Here is an 18,957-nt window from a genome sequence, read left to right as displayed (position 1 = left end):
ATGTTGAGAATCTAATCACAGCAATGTTTCAGCCAATCCAATCCAAACCAGCCAAATTTTATTAATTTTTTTTCTTTTTTTTTAAAAAATAGAACTGGGATAGTTCCACCTGTTTCAGATATAATTATATTAAGAGACACGTAATAAATTAAAGTTACACACGTATTGGGAATTGGTGATTAAGTTCATTGACCAGCTTGGATTATCATATTTCCTGTTGCTGCACATGGCATGCATAGCCTTTATTAAAACTTTTTAATTTATTCATACTGATAATAATGATTACAATAGAGGAGCTTTAAAAGGGTTTTGAACAAGTGGGTGGGCCACTGAGGAGCCATTTGGCACTGTTCTACTGCACAGTTTAGTCGGCAGCTTATCTACTTCAAAATCAACAGCATTTGACACCTTGCAAACACATTGCATGGCCTTTTCTCAAAACTGCTTTGGACATATCTGTTTCTGTCTGTTCTATATTTATCAAAGTAGAAAATGGAATAAGAGAAACAAAAATCCACTCTCACCGACAGTACGGTCCCATCGCAGGAAATTATTATTATTATTATTTTAAAATTTAAAAAAATTAAATTATTTATTATATTTTATGTTAGAATTTAAAAAAATTATAATGATGAGTTGAAATAAATTGAGATGAGTTATATTTCTAATCGAAACCTAAAGAATGGTTTGATTTAGAGATGAGTTAAAATGATTTACAAATAGTAAAATAAAAGTTGAATTGTTTATTATATTTTATATGAAAATTTGAGAAATTTGTTTTGAGATTTGAAAAAGTTGAATTGTTTATTATATTTTATGTGAGAATTTAAAAAAATTGTAATAATGAGTTGAGATGAATTGATGTAAATTTTAAATTCAAACGAGACCAGTATCAGTGTAAGAATAATGCTAATGCTGATTTTTTTTTCATCTCTCTTATATTAAATGATTAGTTAATCTATAATCTAATATTATATCGTAAAATGATAAGAAGATGATGAAAAAATAGATAATGAATAGATATTTTTATCGGTGTAAAGGAGCCCCATTACCTGGAAAGTGCACAATTATACCAACACATAAAAGAAAAAGGAGAAGCGTTTGCTTGAAGGCTTGGGGTCTGTCACAATATGCTGATCATGATGGTGTCTTAAATTTTGACTTTTATTTTTTAGGAATAGCACTTGTATGAATGCTTAGTTTAAGTTGTATATCGATTGTTTACTAAAAACAGAGCTTATTTATATATGATCTCTTGTTTTTTGGGTTTAGGATTATGATGAAATCCAAATTAATCTTACTTAATGAACAATTGCAGCAATACAGATGATGATTTCAAACAGTAATCATGAAGATGAAATACTTTAGTTGTCATTAATCTGCAAGTAATTCAAAATTCTGGTTAGTGAAAGACAAAGGAGTTTTGATGAAAACAAGGGTTAATTTGGCTATGGCCCATTTCTAATGAGTCAACCGACTAATCGGTTACAGAAGAAATTGGAGCAGAACTTGACTCATTTTTCAAAGCCTAATTAGTCAGTGTTAGGAAATTCAGTACATCAAGTTGCTGTCAAATCACACTGAAACTAACTTGAAAAAGTTTTCATTTATGTAATTAAGTAATCTGTGTATCTAAACTTTTTACATGTCTCAGTTTCATATAAGAATTACAAAAGAAGAAAACAAGTGATTAGATCAGAATGTTATCAGCATGCTTGCAATTGCAAATTAAGGACTCTGAAAATCCAACCAAGCCAGCCCATGGCTAATGGCTATAGCCATGGATATAAAATAAGCCCACATTCAGATTTCAAGTAAAATAGCAGCTTACATGGCCACCCGATCCAGTTTCAACCCAAACATCTACCAATATTGATAGCCCAAATGGCAAGTAGGAAAAGTAATCATGCCTTACATAATATCAGTCCAAAACGAGTGTTTTGTCTTTTGATTCAGAGCTAAGATCCTGCTCATGGATCGCTATGGTCGATTCCTCTGATTCTTGTTCAAAAGAAAATAAAATAAAATGCTAACCAGAAAATTAATAAATAAATAAAAAAAAGAAAAATGATATTTGCAGTCATAAAATGTACAAATACCGTACAATCTCTTTGAAAAAAGTAAGTAAATATGAGATCCACATGGATAAAGAACACTCACTGAAGCACTCCACTACACGAGCAGAATAGCAGAAATACAACAACAGAATATTCGCATGATAGAGCAATGCAACAGGACCACAAAGTCAGATAATTCTAAAAGCACAATACAGAGCAATGCAAAATATGCATGTAAAGGTACAGATGTTATAAAATCATAGAATAAGTTGTTGTAAATTTTGTCTATATATATTGATTGTAAATGCACTGAGAACATTATGGAAAAACAGAGGAATACAACATACAGGTTTATTTATGGTCTTTTGTCAAACACATTGTGGGCATGAATTTCCATAACTCAATACGGTAATCAGAGCCTCATAAGACTCACGTCTACATTTTTTTTTCTCTTCTTCTTTTTGTTCAATCCCTCAACTTCTTCATGGCTAATCCCGACTCTTCTGATATTTCTTCCTCTACCACGCATTCCACCACCATTAATCCCAACATCCTTAACTTAGCAAATCATTTTATAAATATAAAATTATCCATTGATAATTACCTCTTGTGGAAGGCTCAAATGGTGCATTTCCTCAAATGTCATCAACTCTTTCATCATGTGGAGTATGAAATGCCTCCCTCTGTTGTTGATAGACTCGAAAATCCCGATTATGTCAAATGGGTTTTGACTGACCAGCTTATTCTTTCTGCATTAAACTCCTCCCTGTCCAAGCAAGTTCTAGCATAGGTGTTGGACTGCTCTACCTCACGCGAAGTCTGGTCACTTCTTCATAGTTTGTTTGCAGCACAGTCCAGTGCATACATAATGCAAACGCAGTATCAACTTGCAATTTTGTAAAAGGTCCCAAGTTCATTATGGCTTACTTTCACAAAGCCAAAACTTTAGCAGCCTCTATGGGAGCTGCTGGCCAACCCTTCTCGGATTTTAAGTTCTCAGTGTTTTTACTTGTTGGACTAGGCACCGATTACGACTCACTTGTGACATCTCCAACCACCTGAGCTGATCCTCTTACTCCTCATCAAATATATAGTTTCCTCCTTAACCATGAGTCTCATTTAACTCACCAAACAACAACACTTCTCAGTGCTAATCCTCTCACAGCTCATGTCACCACTACTAAATCATTTGCCCCATCTTCACCATCGTATTCACCTTCACATCGTGGCAGAGGGAGTCGTAATTTTTGGAGGAGATGAGGTCATGGTTGTGGTTCACCATCCTTTTCTCAGAGATGTGGCCCCTTGTGTCAAGTCTGCCACAAACCTGGGCACTCAACTCTCAATTGTTATTTTCGGTTTGATCATAGTTATCAAACATCTCCAACTTCCTTTTTCTCGTCAAATATAACCACAACTGCCCCACCACCTGCTCACATTCACTCATGGTTTCTAGATACTGTAGCAACATCTCATTTTACACAGGACCTCACTAATCTTAATATGGATTCTATATCATATTAGGGCTCCGATCAAGTAAGCATTGAAGATGGCTCTACCATGCCAATTCAGCATACTGGATCTGCCAACCTCCATACTACCTCTGGCAACTTCTTACTCTCTCAACTTTTACATGTTCCCTCTCTTACTAGAAATTTATTTTTAGTCCACCAGTTTTGTGAAGATAACAATATTTATTTTGAATTTCATTCCACTTTTTTTCTTTGTGAAGGATTCTCACCCCAAGGTGGTTCTACTTCGGAGCATCGTTAAAGACGGCTTGTATGTCCTTACTACATATTCCATGCCTTCTTCCGTTCCTCTTCAAGCAAATATTGGTGAGTGCACATCCACTTATCACTGGCATACTCGACTAGGCCATCCTTCCTCTCGCATCACCAACCTCACACTTTGGCATTTTCAACTTCCTGTCAATTCCAACAAAAATATGCAGCCATGCACCACATGCTTTCAATCCAAGTCACACTCTCTCCCTCACTCTTTGTCTTCTTCAAAGTCTAAGCAACCTTTTGATTTAATGTTTCTAGATGTATGGGGTCTGACCCTAATGTTATCCTCAAATGGTTGTAAGTTTTATTTTTCTATAATAGATGACAATACCAAATATATGTGGTTGTTTCCTATTCAGTCCAAATCAGATGTGTCGGCTATTTTTCTTGCTTTTATGCAATTTGTTAACAATTACTTTTCAAGTAAAATCAAAGTTGTTCAATCCGATTTTGGGGGTGAATTTAGACCTCTTCAAAAAATTCTTCATAATCATGGAATTATACATCGCCTCACTTGTCCCTATTTTCATGCTCAGAATGGGACGATTGAGCGACCTCATAGGCACATAGTTGAAACGACACTTTCACTTCTTGCCCATGCTTCAATGCCATTTAAATAATGGTTAGAGGCTTTTCAAACCTCACTTTATTTAATTAATCGAATGCCCACTCCAGTTTTACAAAACAAATCACCGTTTCAAGCCTTATTTCATAAAATTCCTGACTATAAATTTCTTTGTATTTTTGGGTCCGCATGTTGGCCCAATTTACAACTATTTAATAGACACAAAATGGATCTCTGATCCAAACTTTGTATCTTTATGGACTATAGTCCTGATCACAAGGGCTATGTGTGTCTTGATCCTTTAATGGGCTGGACCTATATTTCTAGAGATGTTTTATTCAATGAAAATCAATTCCCTTTTGCAAATCAGTCACGTTTGGGCCAATAAATTCTACTGACTACCCAGATTCGAACCTCTTAATTTTGTCTTCATTTCATTCCATTCATCCAACTCGGCCCGCTACACTTAGCCCATCCCCAGTCATACATTCACTACACTCGGGAACCCCTAGTTTTGATTTAAATCTCACTAATCTTGGCCCACCTCACTCTAGCCCAACCTCTTCACCGTCTTATTTAAGTCAACCCAACCCATCCCTCATTCAATCACTTTCATCTTCTAGGGTTCCCGAGTCTTCTCCCAATTTCAATGCGGCGCCCACTACTCCAACATCTTCTGTAGCGCCACCTGAGTCTTTTGCTACCATTGATTCATCCTCATGTTCAGTCCATCCCATGATCACTCGTAGCAAAGTAAATATTCGAAAACCTCTATTCGTATGGATGGAACTGTTTCATGGCCTGCTAGAAATTATTCTATTTCACTAACCACTTTTACACCCACATTTGTTACTGAGGAACCCACATCTTACACAGAAGCAATGAAATTTCCTGAGTGGCGTTTGGCTATGCAAACTGAATTTCATGCACTGTTACATAATTGCACGTAGGACCTAGTTCCTCCATCTGCCTCCTACAACATTTTGGGTCTTAAATGTATACTCAAAACAAAGAGGAAGGCTGATGGAACTCTAGAAAGGCACAAGGCTCGCCTTGTAGCCAAGGGTTTTCATTAATAACCCGGGATTGATTATGCCAAGACCTTTTCTCTTGTGGTTAAACCCACCACTATTTGCATCATTCTTTCATTAGCTGTTTCATCTAACTGGTCTCTGCAACAATTTGACATACAAAGTGCATTTCTACACAGTGATCTCGAATAAGCTGTTTATATGCAACAACCCATTGGGTTCGTGCATCCTAAGTATCCTTAATATGTGAGTAAGTTGATAAAGGTCATTTATGGTCTTAAACAGGCTCCTAGAGCCTGGTTTTCAAAACTAAGCAACAAGCTGTTTTCGTTGGGTTTTCAAGAATCTAAATCTAATACATCATTGTTTGTTTATAAAACACTTCTCATGTCATTTTTGCTCTCATTTATGTGGATGATATCATTGTTATGAGTTCAGATTCTAGCTTAATTTCAGAATTCATTTCCGCTCTTGGTACTGCTTTTCCTGTCAAACACCTAGGTCAGTTACATTATTTCCTAGGTATTGAAATTTGTCGAAATAATGAAGGTATGTTTCTTTGTCAATCTAAATATATCTTGGATCTGTTATAAAGAACAAACATGCAAAATGCGAAATCCGTTTCAACCCCAATGTCTATCACCACTAAACTTTTGGCTTTTGACAATTTCTGATTTGACGATCCTCTTACTTATAGGAGTGTAGTAGGTAGTCTTCAATATTTATCTTTTATTCGTGTAATATCTCGATTTTCTCTGATGCTGATTGGGCTAGATGCCTAGATGATAGAAAATCCATTGGAGGATTTTGTGTATTTTTTGGTTCTCATTTGGTTTCTTGGGGCTCCAAAAAGCAACCCACTATTGCATGTTCTTCAACTAAGATTGAATATAAAGCCATTGCTAATACCACTTGTGAAGTATTATGGATTCAATCTCTTTTACGAGAATTAGGATTTTTTTTTTTTAAAGATCCACCAAAGTTGTGGTGTGACAATTTGGGGGCGACTTATTTAACTGTAAATTCAATTCTACATGCACAAACAAAACATGTAAAATTAGATTATCACTTTGTAAGGGATAGAGTTGAAGCCAAGACTTTTACTGTTTCATTTCTGTCTCGCAAAGATCAGCTAGCAGACATTTTGACCAAACCTTTGTCTACTGCATGTTTTAATTTCATGCGTTCAAGCCTCACTCTTAACCTCGTGCCGCTTGAATCGCGGGGGGCTATTGAGGATAAAGAACACTCACTGAAGCACTCCACTACACGGGCGGAATAACAGCAATACAACAACAGAATATTCACATGACAGAGGAATGACAACAAGAGAACAATGCAGCAGGACCACAAAGTCAGATGATTCTGGAAGCACAATACAAAGCAATGAAGAATATTCGTGTAAAGGGACATATTTCATAAAATCATAGAATAGGTTGTTGTAAATTTTGTCTATATATACTGATTGTAAATGCACTGAGAACATTATGGAAAAACAGAGGAATACAACATACATGTTTATTTCTGGTCTTTTGTCAAATACATTGTGGGCATGAATTTCCATGACTCAATAGTATCCTCAATTTGAAACATAATTACATTAATTTGCAGAACTCTCCATTGTTATCATGAATTGACTGTTGAGTTGCTGAAAATTAGATGACATTAGATACTCTTAATGGAGAGGATCACAAATTAAGTAAGAGTCATTGTTTGGGGATAAAGTATAATTCCCATGCAGTATGAAAAAAGAAGGAAGAAAGCTTCCAAGGCCTGTCAATATTCATAAATGATATATATCATAGCTAGGTGTCTTAGTTAATTTACATCCTATTTTCAAGTCCCTAGCTAAAGTGTTGTGGTTTGACCGGTCAAACTAGTTTTCAAACTCTCTAGCTAGGTTATATACATGATCTCTTCCTCTTCCCCTTTCTCTCCCTTCAAGAAGATTAATTAATGGTGCTATGGCAGTCAAAGTCAAAGGAAGCATCATGAGAAGGCCGTGACAAAGATTACTGCAGGGTTTGGCATTTACAATATTAGTTAATATATCTCAGTTTCAGTAGTGTGCTCAATATGATAAACACACTAAGGGAAATTCACGTGTGCGCCCTCTACGTACTTGTATGTTAATTTGGCTTACGTGTAGAAAATGCCTTGCACTTGCGTGTATATATGTATATAAACTTTTGGAAATGAAGCTAGCTAGGCTCATAACAAGTCATGTGGGACAGGAAGACAAGTACTCTAAATTCACGACCACTCATGAATTAAAAATAATTAATGTTATTCACATACATATATGATCATAATATATATATATATATATATATATATATATATATGAAGAAACCATAGAAAAATGTAGAAACCCATAAGTACTTGGAATTGGGAATCACGTGATGCCATTAATTAAGACAAAACCCCCCGACCAAGTGATTATATTAACTTCAACTTTCCGAGAGATAGAGAGAGAGAGAGAGAGAGAGAGAAGAATATATATGAAGAAGCAAGCTATGGTAGTGCTAGCTAGGATTCAGTCAAAGCTATCAAAACCGAAAATATTAATGTAGTCATAATTAATAAGAAGTTTGTTTTGTCTAACACAAAGGAGATCTATGAGGGATGCCCTTTCTTCTACTGATGCTGGTAGCCATGTCCTCGTGATGATCAGAAACCCTATTAATGGCAGATCTTGCACACAGATATAGCCCACTTCTTTTCTTCCTGACAATTTGGGTACTAGTCATGCAATATGCCACATTGTTCTCTGACCCTGATGAGCCAGAAGAGGAGCTCATCATCAGCTCTTCACAGTCTACGATTGTAGAATGAGGTGTACTACTCTCATTAGTCATCTCTTGATCCTCTCCTGTCATGTCTTGCGGCATCAACAAGTCTGGACTTAGTTGTAGATTATTGCATGATCTTAGGTATGGAGAGATGTCCTTATGGTGTTTAAGCACATAATCCACCTACATCATTCAGAATACAAAACTAATTAATTTACATCTAATACTAATTTCACTAACAAAACTTAATTTCTTGGAACTTAATTATGATATTTCTAGTACATATATATCGAATTATTCATTATGATCATCATGTGCATGATCCGATCTCATCAGTTTAGTTTTGTACGGATCAATATTTGAATTGCATATATACTACAAGAAAATTATTTATTTGTGATTAGTTATTTTTTACGAAAATGACTATTTTCTGTTAAAATAAATCTGTTTTTATTATAAATAATCATTATCGTCGTAAATAATCTGTCACAAATGTTCATTTTTCTTGTAATGATAATTCTATAACTGAGCATCTGATCATGTTTATATATCCACTGCATGCACTAACGTTTGTATATACGTATATATAATCGTTGTATATGTCTCAGAAATCATGAAAAACTCCAAATAATCTAGGAGCCAATATCAGACTTGAGCTAATTACCTTACACCCTAGAGAGCAATGGATGAAGGGTTCTTGGAGGCTTCTGTCGCAAGAAGTGCAATAGTTTCCGGATCCCTTGAATTGCCTGTTTTGAGGTCTCTTCTTGATAAACACCACTTTGGCACTATTGATCGTATAAGCCTGTTGAAGAATATTCAGCAAAATTATCAAAACATATTGGAGATTATAATTATAAAGAACATGAGAAGTACTTAATTATAACCTTGTTTATTAATTTGCGTACGTACGTACGTACTAACCTGAACATTAGAGCAGTCTATGAGCTTCTGAAGATCTTCGAGCCGAACAACATCATGATAAACGTAGCGACGAACCTGAAGAAGCCGATGGAATCGATGTGATGGTAAACAATGGGGGCAAATACTTGTACAACAATCCAAACAGCAAATATTTTTTTCATTCTTCTTTGCTGTTTCATGGTGGGAGCATCCAACAAAAAATTTTTGCGTGTAGAGGGCTTCCAACCATGCAGGCTTCGGAATTCCCTATTAATAGACCATCATAAACAAATCAAAACACATAAATTTTGTGTATGTATGATGAGCCAAACAAGTATATAATTAAGATCTTTGTGGGTGTGTGTGAGAGAGAGAGAGAAAGAGAGAGAGAGCATACCATGATCACATAAACGAACACTTCAGAGTAGTGGACAGACCCCCTTTGGCTTTGAGCTTTTATCAAAGTATAGTGGTGTGAATGAGAAGAGATGAAGAGAGAGGGAATAGGGCATGGAGATAAGAGTATTTATGGAGGTTCACAAGGAAGGAAAGGGATATATTTATTCCTTGGAGAGATGCACACAATATTTTATTAATTTTTGTCATATGAGAGAGAGAGGAGAGAGAGAGAGAGCAATAAATAAAGGAAGATATGAGGGGAACGTGGGCGCTGTTCCCGTGTCTCCCATTGTTTATAACCTTTTCAAACCATTTTCTTTTTATAATCTCCTTGGCTGGAGAGCTCTAATGCTAAACTAACGAAGCTCTCCTTGAAGGAGATGCCCTACACCATTTTTTTTTTACCACCTCCCTTTCTAATAATTTAACTCGTGAAAGATTTTTTGGGAGCTAACAACTTGCATTTGGACTTTGAAACTAGGAACACTACATGGCTGTAGATATATGTTGTTAAGCTACCATGAGCCAAGTTATGTAACATGATCTATGTCTACTATAAGAAAATTATTTATTTACGATCAGTTATTTTTAGTGAAATAATTATTTTTAATTAAAATAAATCTGTTTTTATTGTAAATAATCATTTTCGAAATGTCACAAATGTCCAGGTGCTTGATTGTCACACTGCCGTTTTTTTAGTTACTTCTCATGATCTTCAGTTTCATATATTCAAAGCTGCAAATTGTGGATGGAATCAAGCTACTTTTACTGGCCACTTGTTTTTTTCTTTATTTAATTTTTTATTTTTTGAAGTCCCACTTGCTAATTAATGTTAGTAATTAGTCCCCCAAGTTAATCAGTTAATAAAACACAACTTAAAGAAACAGGTTCTTTTACCACTAAAAAGTTGTTTTTTTCTCAGAAAATTAATTACTGTTTGCTAGATATCATCTTTCTGCACATTGCTTATATATTCGTGTGTGTGTGTATATATATATATATAAATAAGCATATTAATATTTCTAAAAGTAATTTTTTCTATGGCTCCGGAGCGAAGTAATAAGAGAACATGATGTCGAGCAAGAGAATTGCATTTATGAGATGCAGGATGACTGGTACCTGATTTGACAGTACGTACCATAATTATATATATATAGAGAGAGAGAGAGAATATTAGGCATGTTGGACTTTAATTACATACATGTATCTCATACATGAAGCTGTACTCATGCATGTTAGCTTAGAAATAAGCTGTAGATCACATATGATTAGATGAATGATTTCATAGCAACATATATATGAATTAACAAGAGAAAAAAAAAAATATATATAAAGAATTTAGTATAATCCAGCAAGAGCTATAAGAAGAGATAACAAGTTGCTGGGGGCCGGATACCTCTCACGTACTGAGATATGAGTGCGAGCCAGCATTTATTTTATCATGTGATGATAGGTCAAAAAGATTAATATTTATAAGCTTTTGTTTTGGGTCTAATTTCTACCCAACACAGCTCATGAATTAATATAGCTAAGCTAGGTTGGGTGTCCCTAGGAACAACTCCCCTACTTAATTCATGCCTGCCCTTTGCGGGGCTCGATCATTTGGTACTGCAAATGCCATTGCCATGGTGCCTGCAGGTTCTGTACGTCCTTAATTTGTCCTAGAAACCAAACCAGCTAAATTACAATGTACGTACATTCAACAGTCTAGTCTATATATGTTCTTTTCTTTTCCTCCTTTTTGATTTCTCAGCAACCAAACACACCTCAAAGATATGATATATATATATATATATATATATATATATATATATTTATATGAAAGCTAACTAAAGCCTGCATATATTATGGTGTGCTAAAGTGTCAAATGCCGGGCATCGGGTCAGAGTCACCAATGATCAGGCATCACCTAAACACTAACATGAATACGTGACGATAAGAAAGCCACAACAGATACATGTAATAAGAGGAAACCCGGTTTTTGGGGAATCAAACACGGCAACATATACAACCAACCACTCCACTAAGGAGATCAAGCTGTTGCCTAATTCACAATAATGTGGTCTTGTCCCAAACATTTGACAGACAAAAACAACTCATTAAGCACTACTTACCAGAATTAATGACCCGTTATCAATTATGGGGGTTTTAATTATTTAGTGCTAATTTTGAGGATGACCTCGCTTCTTGAGCCTCCTTTCTCTAACTAAGCTCTACTCCCTAACCTTATTGGGGTCTGTAGTGTGTCCAAGCAATATATATATATATATATGTTTGCATCATTGATTCCATTTATACCCTTTTACTCTGCCATCCAATTATGCCCCTACGGTTCTTGCGTACAGGACATCAATCTTCAAAGTATACAAATCACATGTTCTGGTAAAATTATAGAGTTTTACAAAAAATAACAGAGAATAGAGTTACTTCTGATCTGGGAAAATGATGATCACCTGGTATATGTATTTAGATGAGGAATTTGGATTTGAGTTGATATATACACACACACACGTAACTCGATCAAGTGATTGCTAGTTTTTTTTTTTTTCAATAATAACGGATCGCATTCCATTCATTAACAAGTCAATTACAAATGTTAATAATTTTTCAGGACACTTCTGTAACTGATATAGTCTAATCTAGATTGCAGATCTCTAAAGACCTAATTCTAATAGCACAATTCTATCAATAATAGAGTTAACCGTAACCAAGTAACAAAATCTCATGCCCGACTAATCGGAGTATTGATATGCTAGTTTGTATTATATCATATATGAACTTTGCGCGTAACATTTGTTTTCGGAGTTTAAATTAATAAGAGGAAGTAAATTTAATTATTTAGATTATAAGCTAAGAGCATGCATGAATGCGTGAAGGAGCAAAGTTAGATCCCATATGACAAGAAGAAGGAGAAAAAGAAGACGGTTCCTTCGGTGACATGAAAATAAAGGAAACAAAACAAAGAACAAGAGGTAGCCAAACCCACGTTCCATGAAAAGCAGAATGGGATTATTCAAAGCAAGAACCTCACGTGCAAGCTGGATCGATCCTTTCAAGAAATATTATACAAAGCAAGAAACTTGTACCACAGCCCTAAAGCTGATCGAGGCTGGTCATGTACAGACTGACCAAATATATATATATATATTCCTCTTTTAAACTCGTTAAGTAGTTGAAGTGGTTGTCCTTCGCTTGGCGGTCAAAGGTCAAAGATCCTGACGATCGAGCTGGGGGGGGGGGGGGGGGGGATGCTTTAGCCTTTAGGTTTAGAAGAAGAAACAGAGGGTGTGAGGCTAGCCGCACGAGGGGATCTATCTGCCTCTGCTGCATCAGACTGTGAGAGAGAGCCTCACTCTCTTTTAAAGCCAAATGAAACCCAACTTTGTCGGCTTTAGAAAGGTTGTTTTATGTCCAATAAAAGGAAAAGAAAAAAGAAAAGGGGTACTATAGCAACAACTACATCAATGAACGCCCTGAATTTTGAGGGCTATATATGTCACGTGGACGGCCTTTCCCCCTGACCAAAGGCCGGGGATAAAATCAAGGCAACATCTCATATGCATCATGACCTCATGTCTTAATTATATTATACAAGAATCAGTTGTAACTTCATGGTCTTCCTATGATTAACACAAAAAATGAATCCCAAAACTATCCAATCCAATCCAACTCGGACTCAAAACCACACAAAAGTACTTCTGCGTTGTGCAGATCTTCATTTTACTGCAAGCAAACTGGCAAGAAAAGATATCCACCTCTACTTAGAAAGGAAGCACTCCTATCTCTTAGACACTCTTCTTACTATTGTTTCCATATTTCTCCATATTTGCATATTAAAAAAAAAAAAAAAAAAAAAAAAAAAACGCACTCTGACACACTATACTCGATACAATCACATTAGAATGCCGGTATATGGTCAGCACAGACTGATGACCAGGCCATTATCATACTATAAACTCGGACACTAAATTACTGTACTTTTTACAAGTTGTGGTCACTTTACGTCTTCACCATGTCATGTCCTTTTCAGGCCTGCTTATTTGGAAAGTATCATTCAGAGGAAATACATAATAGAAGAAATCAACAGAGGAACAAGATGAAGCTAGGTATGGAGAAAGGAAATTTCCATACATCAATGTTAGTTTGAGGCTTTAAAAGTTTGCTTAGTTTGTAAGACCACATGATGCGCACAAGTCCTTGATCTCTTCCTCCTGTCAAGTAGTTATAGTTCTGCAGAATCCTCTGCACCTCATATTTATTTATTTATTTATTTTAAAAAAAAGATGCTGGAAGAGCCAATCTTGATGGCATATAAGAGGAATGAATAAAGAAAAAAGAGAAAAACCCATCAAAAGATTCTAAGATCCTATGACCACATCAACAGTTTTGTGATAGATCCAACCATAGACAGACTCTACCTAAGACAGACACCACCTGAGACCAGGAATAGTCTCTGACCAAAAAGTGAACTTTAGGTCTTGTTGGCAATTATAAGAAAGATGAATATGGGGGATATGACAATGTCTTATGGTGCACAGTTTCGTGATTCTCCATGGGACAAAAAACAGAGAACATTGTTGGGTTGAGATGATGATTTAGGAGGTGAAGAAATTTCAGACCTCAGAAAATTAATTTCTAGATTCTAGTGGAATTATACGGAAATTTTAGGAACAACAGCACAAGCATGTGAATCAATATTTTGCGGTAAAGTGGGATTCCAATTATTTAGATGAACAGTCTTTTGGAGAAACTCAACCTGCTCCTGATATGGATGGAACATTTCACCATTGCAGCGAATGTAGCACATTCCATTCCAGATAATATATTGATATCACCCAGATAGATGGGATTTCTAGGCTCTATGACTCATCAGACTCCAAAAAAAAAAAATCATACTGAAAAAAATGCTATTTATCATCCTTTATCAAATGATTGACGGATAATTGAACAATTATTTAGTTAAAAGGATGATAAATTGCATTTCTCTTGCACAAAACAAGTATTAACTCCTGAAATAGTGAAGTAGATGAACTCTAGTACAATAATTCAAGATAATTTGTAAATTAGTGACAGCTCCATGTAAACAGAGCAATTACATTCATTTGGAGGGTTCTCATTTTGGATATGCTTCACATTTTGGGGCAGCCAAACCCAATTATTCTGGAAGATCTTCACAAGAAAGTAAGTAGGAGAAACTATACTTATATGGCTTAGAAGGAGATGGCCAGTATATAGGAGGTGTCAAATACCTAAAGAAAAGTACCTTTCGTAAGCTATTCAATCTTCCATTCATTATTTTATTCCACCTAGTTTGATCTTCACCTCTCGCTTACTGGTGAGAGACCTGCATAATCCATCGGGCCATATGGTTGAAAATACGCTGCAAATATTCCCTTCTTTCGTTTATGCTCCTGTCCCATGTCTTTGCAGAACTGATCATTACACCAATATTAATGCTAAGAATACATGACCTCTGGAAATAATTCCCTCTATATTGCTTCATGGTATTGTCCCAAATCATGACATCCTTTTTCATTTCTTTAATGCTAGGCAACACAAAGTTCCCATCAAGGAAATGTGCTAGCCATTGACTTCTAATTTCGGCAGAACACAGATTGGAGAGACTCTCTGAATATCCTATTATTGCTAGTTGTGGAATCTGAGGGTGAATAATCTGTCTGCATTTTTTTATAAAGAAAGTTTTATCATGAGATGGATCAGAACAACACAAAACTGAATAGTCTAAGTAATCTTTAATCACTCCAAAACAATGCAATGACATTGAATTCAAAAACTTTAATAAGCTGACAGACCTGAAGTGGGGAACTAGTGAACTCGCTACACTAAAAATGTACTTTTGGAAGATTTGAGATTTAAACATGTTCTTGAGCTTTTGGTCACCCTTGTATCCTGTTGCTAGAATTACAAGATCTGTTTTTAGTGGCAGAGATTCTCCACTGATGACCAGACCTTCTTTACAGAAGCTAAAGTTTTGAAATTTCTTTAAAACGATGCTTTCTTCTTCCGCTTTGTCATAAAGTTTTTCAGGCAGCATTCCGATTTGACATGAAGAGATCTCTTGAAAGAAGCTGCATTTAGGTATCCTTCCATATTTCCCCGTTGGGAGTTTCCTTCTAAGATGGCTCTCAACAAATTTTGAGATTCCCCATTTCTGAAGAAAGTGCAACCTTCAGCATCATATAATTGGTGTAAGAATATGGGCATTCCAAGATGAGAAAAAGCATACCAAGGGTGAAAGCATGGTTGCCTAAAGCTTGAGCAGGAATGTTTCACCAGGCTTGTGAATCAAAAGCTCAGAAAACCGATTCGAGTACAAGTAGCCAAGGCTCACTCCCCAGCAAGAGCCACTAGGGAGAAACCAATGAGCAGTCCTCTGAATCATTGTGCAAGGGTACTCAACTCCTGTATTAAAGAAGGTAAGATATACAGGACTGTGAAAAGGGACATGTTAAGAAGCATTGAATATCCTGAAAGGTACTACTATCTACGCAGTTATCTGAAATTCTCCATTCAAAATTTCCTAGTTAAAGTTGTCTAAATAATATCTATAAGTTAGATTTTCTCACCATTTGCATTTGCACATTCTGATGCAATGTCCAATGCAGATTTCTGTGAACCAACAACTGCAATTCTCTTTCTTCTGGTCAATTCTGCAGCACTGGCCTTGTCCATTTAAGCGTAGTCCATGGAATGGATAACCTTACCATTGAACACTTCTGGGCCTTGATCTGGAGGGAACTCTGGTATATTTGGAACGCCACTGAATCTTCCAATACAGAGAACCACAAACTCCACTCTGTGCACCTGGCCAAATAAAACATAATTGAGGCCCAAGGGTCAGTTTATTCAAGAATGAATTCTTTCTGACCTTTTGATCAGTGATTAGTTCTGATTGATACCATCTGACATAAAATTGGGACAATAAAATCTAGGTTTTTAGATTAGGTGTACTATTGATCATGTGACCTTATCATGGTAACAGTATCAATCTGCATAATATGAATACAATTGAATGAAGGGTGCATTAATAGCATACTTTTTCTTGAAAAAGAATTTGCAAAACTTAGAAAATAAACTTTTCCCCGAATTGAACGCTTGTGGGATGTGTTTGAGAAGAAAACTTTTGTTTGCTCTAGTTCTAAAATTTACAAGATTAACTACTTCCCAGATATGCCTTTCATAGTACAAAGTGTATTACTTTACTACCTGCCAAACGTTTATACAAATGAACCTTACCTCCGTGTAGAAACATTTGGTGTCTTGTATGGTAATGTGCCATTTACCTCTAGATCCAAAAGGCTTTCCGGTTCCTCCCCATAGATCCCATGACTCCATCTCTTCATAAGACTCTCCAACATAGTCTATGTCAATGACTTTGGAGTTGAACATGATGTAAGAAATGATGCCAAAGTGTAGAGCATAGGATTCAAGATATTTGAGCACTTGAGTGTGAGTAGGAAACACTTCTTGTAGCGAAGAAGGCCAAGGGAAATCTGAAAATTAGTAACTTTCTTTGGCATTTTGGAGCTTGGTCGACCCTATAGTATGATTCCATAAACCTATTACACTCTCTGCAGCTTAAAAAACAATGGGATTAAATCCCCTATCCAATATGTATTTGCAGGCAAGAAGGCCGCTTGTTCCTGCCCCAATGATCCCTACACGTTTCTCCATTGCTCAACTTTTCACCAACAAAACTTAAAATGAAGCTATGCTATGTCTTCCAAGAATACCAAGTCTGGTTTACATAGGGAGTATAAGAAGCACGAGGCAATTTTGAGAATATTAAACAAAATGGAAGATCAATTCTGGGTTTACTCATGATTTTCAGGATAAATATGTTGGGTTTGCTCCTTTGGAGTCCCACATCGGTGGGAGAGAATTGAGGAGCAGGCCTCAAGGCCTATAAATAGGGTGCTTGGCCTCTTAGTTAATTACACTAAGTCATAAGCTTAATTAGTAACTTGTGACTCTAAGAAAAGTCCTCTATTAGCTTTTTCTTGTAAAAAGAAAAGAGGTGAGAGTTAAAGTTTTACTAGTGGAAAAGCTTTGTGGGTGTCATTTGGGTGAGGAGAAAAATTGTGTGATTGTAATAATTTTTCACATAGTGTATTTTATTCTCTGGGTCTGGTGGTTTTTCTCCTGTTTTTGGGAGTTTCCACATAAATTCTTGTGTTGTTATTATTTCTCTGGTTTTCTTCATATTTCACCAAAAAGTGGATCCTGGGGGTGAATTTGGTAGGTTCAAATTCCTAACAAGTGGTATCAGAGACACTAGGTTCTTTTTGGTGGGTGGAGCTTTGGTGTGGTAGTGTGGATACGTATAGTCTAAGGAGGTTCTGTCTAGGAGATTGGTATTTAAGTGGTCCAGTGTGACCCTCTAATCTTTCCTGGGAACCTTGAAGTTCTGTCTAGGAAATAATAATCTTTCCTGGGAACTTACTTAATGAGTACCATTCATTTCTACAGTAAAATTCATCGAGGCAATGTCAGGAAGTAAGGCTTCAAATTCTATCAGATATGAGGTGGAGAAATTTGATGGGAGAATCAATTTTGGCTTGTGGCAAGTTCAAGTCAAGGATATTTTGATTCAATCAGGATTACACAAGGCGTTGAAGGGCAGACCAATCCCTGAAGTCAGCAGTGATACTAGCGTGACTGATGAAACAAAGAGCAGATCTGTAATGAGTGATGAAGATTGGGAGGATCTGGATTTGAGAGCAGCAAGTGCGATACGTCTATGCTTGGCCAAGAATGTTCTTGCAAATATTCATGGAATATCTACGGCAAAAGAACTCTGGGAAAAGCTCGAAGAGTTGTATCAAACAAAGGGCGTCTCAAATCGGGTGTACCTGAAGGAGCAGTTTCATACACTACAGATGAGTGAAGGTACGACTATTTCAGATCATTTAAGTGTTTTCAATGGCATTGTCTCTGAGCTAGAATCTATTGGAGTTAAAATTGATGATGAGGATCAAGCCTTGAGGCTCATCTGGTCTCTTCCATCTTCCTATGAGCATATGAAGCCTATTTTGATACATGGGAAGGAGAAAATAATTTTTTCAGAAGTTACCAGTAAACTCTTTTCTGAAGAGAGAAGACTAGGTGGTGGAAGAAATGGTTCACCTGGAAACTTAGCATTGGTAGTAGCTGGTAATGGGAAGAGGAAGAACTCCATGAAGATGAAAGTAGTCTGCTGGGGGTGTGGACAATCTGGGCACGTCAAGAAAAATTGTCCAAGAGCAGGAGCAGGTTCGGCAAGTGGCTCCAAGTCAGTAAATGGAGATACTGGTAATGAAACTAACGTTGTGTCTCTCTCCATGGAAGACGATGTCTGTTAAAGGGACATGTACATCCTCATGGCATGCCGCTAATTCCTAAAGTTGCCATGATAGAGGA

At 36.3% G+C, this 18,957-nt stretch overlaps 1 protein-coding gene and 1 pseudogene across 1 annotated transcript; both read right to left on the bottom strand.

Annotated features, from left to right (window-relative positions):
* Window positions 1-7,834: 7,834 nt before the first annotated feature.
* Window positions 7,835-9,626, bottom strand: LOC121243220 (protein RGF1 INDUCIBLE TRANSCRIPTION FACTOR 1-like). Its single transcript, XM_041141307.1, has 4 exons — window positions 9,536-9,626; window positions 9,160-9,405; window positions 8,900-9,040; window positions 7,835-8,418 (listed from the first exon to the last, which is right to left on the bottom strand). Exons 1-4 carry the CDS (start codon window positions 9,536-9,538, stop codon window positions 8,044-8,046), a joined length of 765 nt encoding a protein of 254 aa, XP_040997241.1. The 5' UTR covers window positions 9,539-9,626; the 3' UTR covers window positions 7,835-8,043.
* A 5,195-nt stretch (window positions 9,627-14,821) lies between these two features.
* On the bottom strand, window positions 14,822-17,392 carry LOC121243268 (annotated as a pseudogene).
* Window positions 17,393-18,957: the final 1,565 nt, after the last annotated feature.

The sequence above is a fragment of the Juglans microcarpa x Juglans regia genome, chromosome 8D, assembly GCF_004785595.1.
Source record: "Juglans microcarpa x Juglans regia isolate MS1-56 chromosome 8D, Jm3101_v1.0, whole genome shotgun sequence".
NCBI classification, from domain to species: domain Eukaryota; kingdom Viridiplantae; phylum Streptophyta; class Magnoliopsida; order Fagales; family Juglandaceae; genus Juglans; species Juglans microcarpa x Juglans regia.
This window is presented reverse-complemented; position numbering and strand designations above follow the sequence as displayed.

Excerpts from the sequence above, each read along its gene's own strand:
- LOC121243220 (XM_041141307.1), bottom strand. Across the intron at positions 9,041-9,159 it reads TAGACTGCTCTAATGTTCAG|GCTTATACGATCAATAGTGC; the intron begins GTTAGTACGTAC and ends ATTCTTCAACAG. Across the intron at positions 8,419-8,899 it reads ATTGCTCTCTAGGGTGTAAG|GTGGATTATGTGCTTAAACA; the intron begins GTAATTAGCTCA and ends TGAATGATGTAG.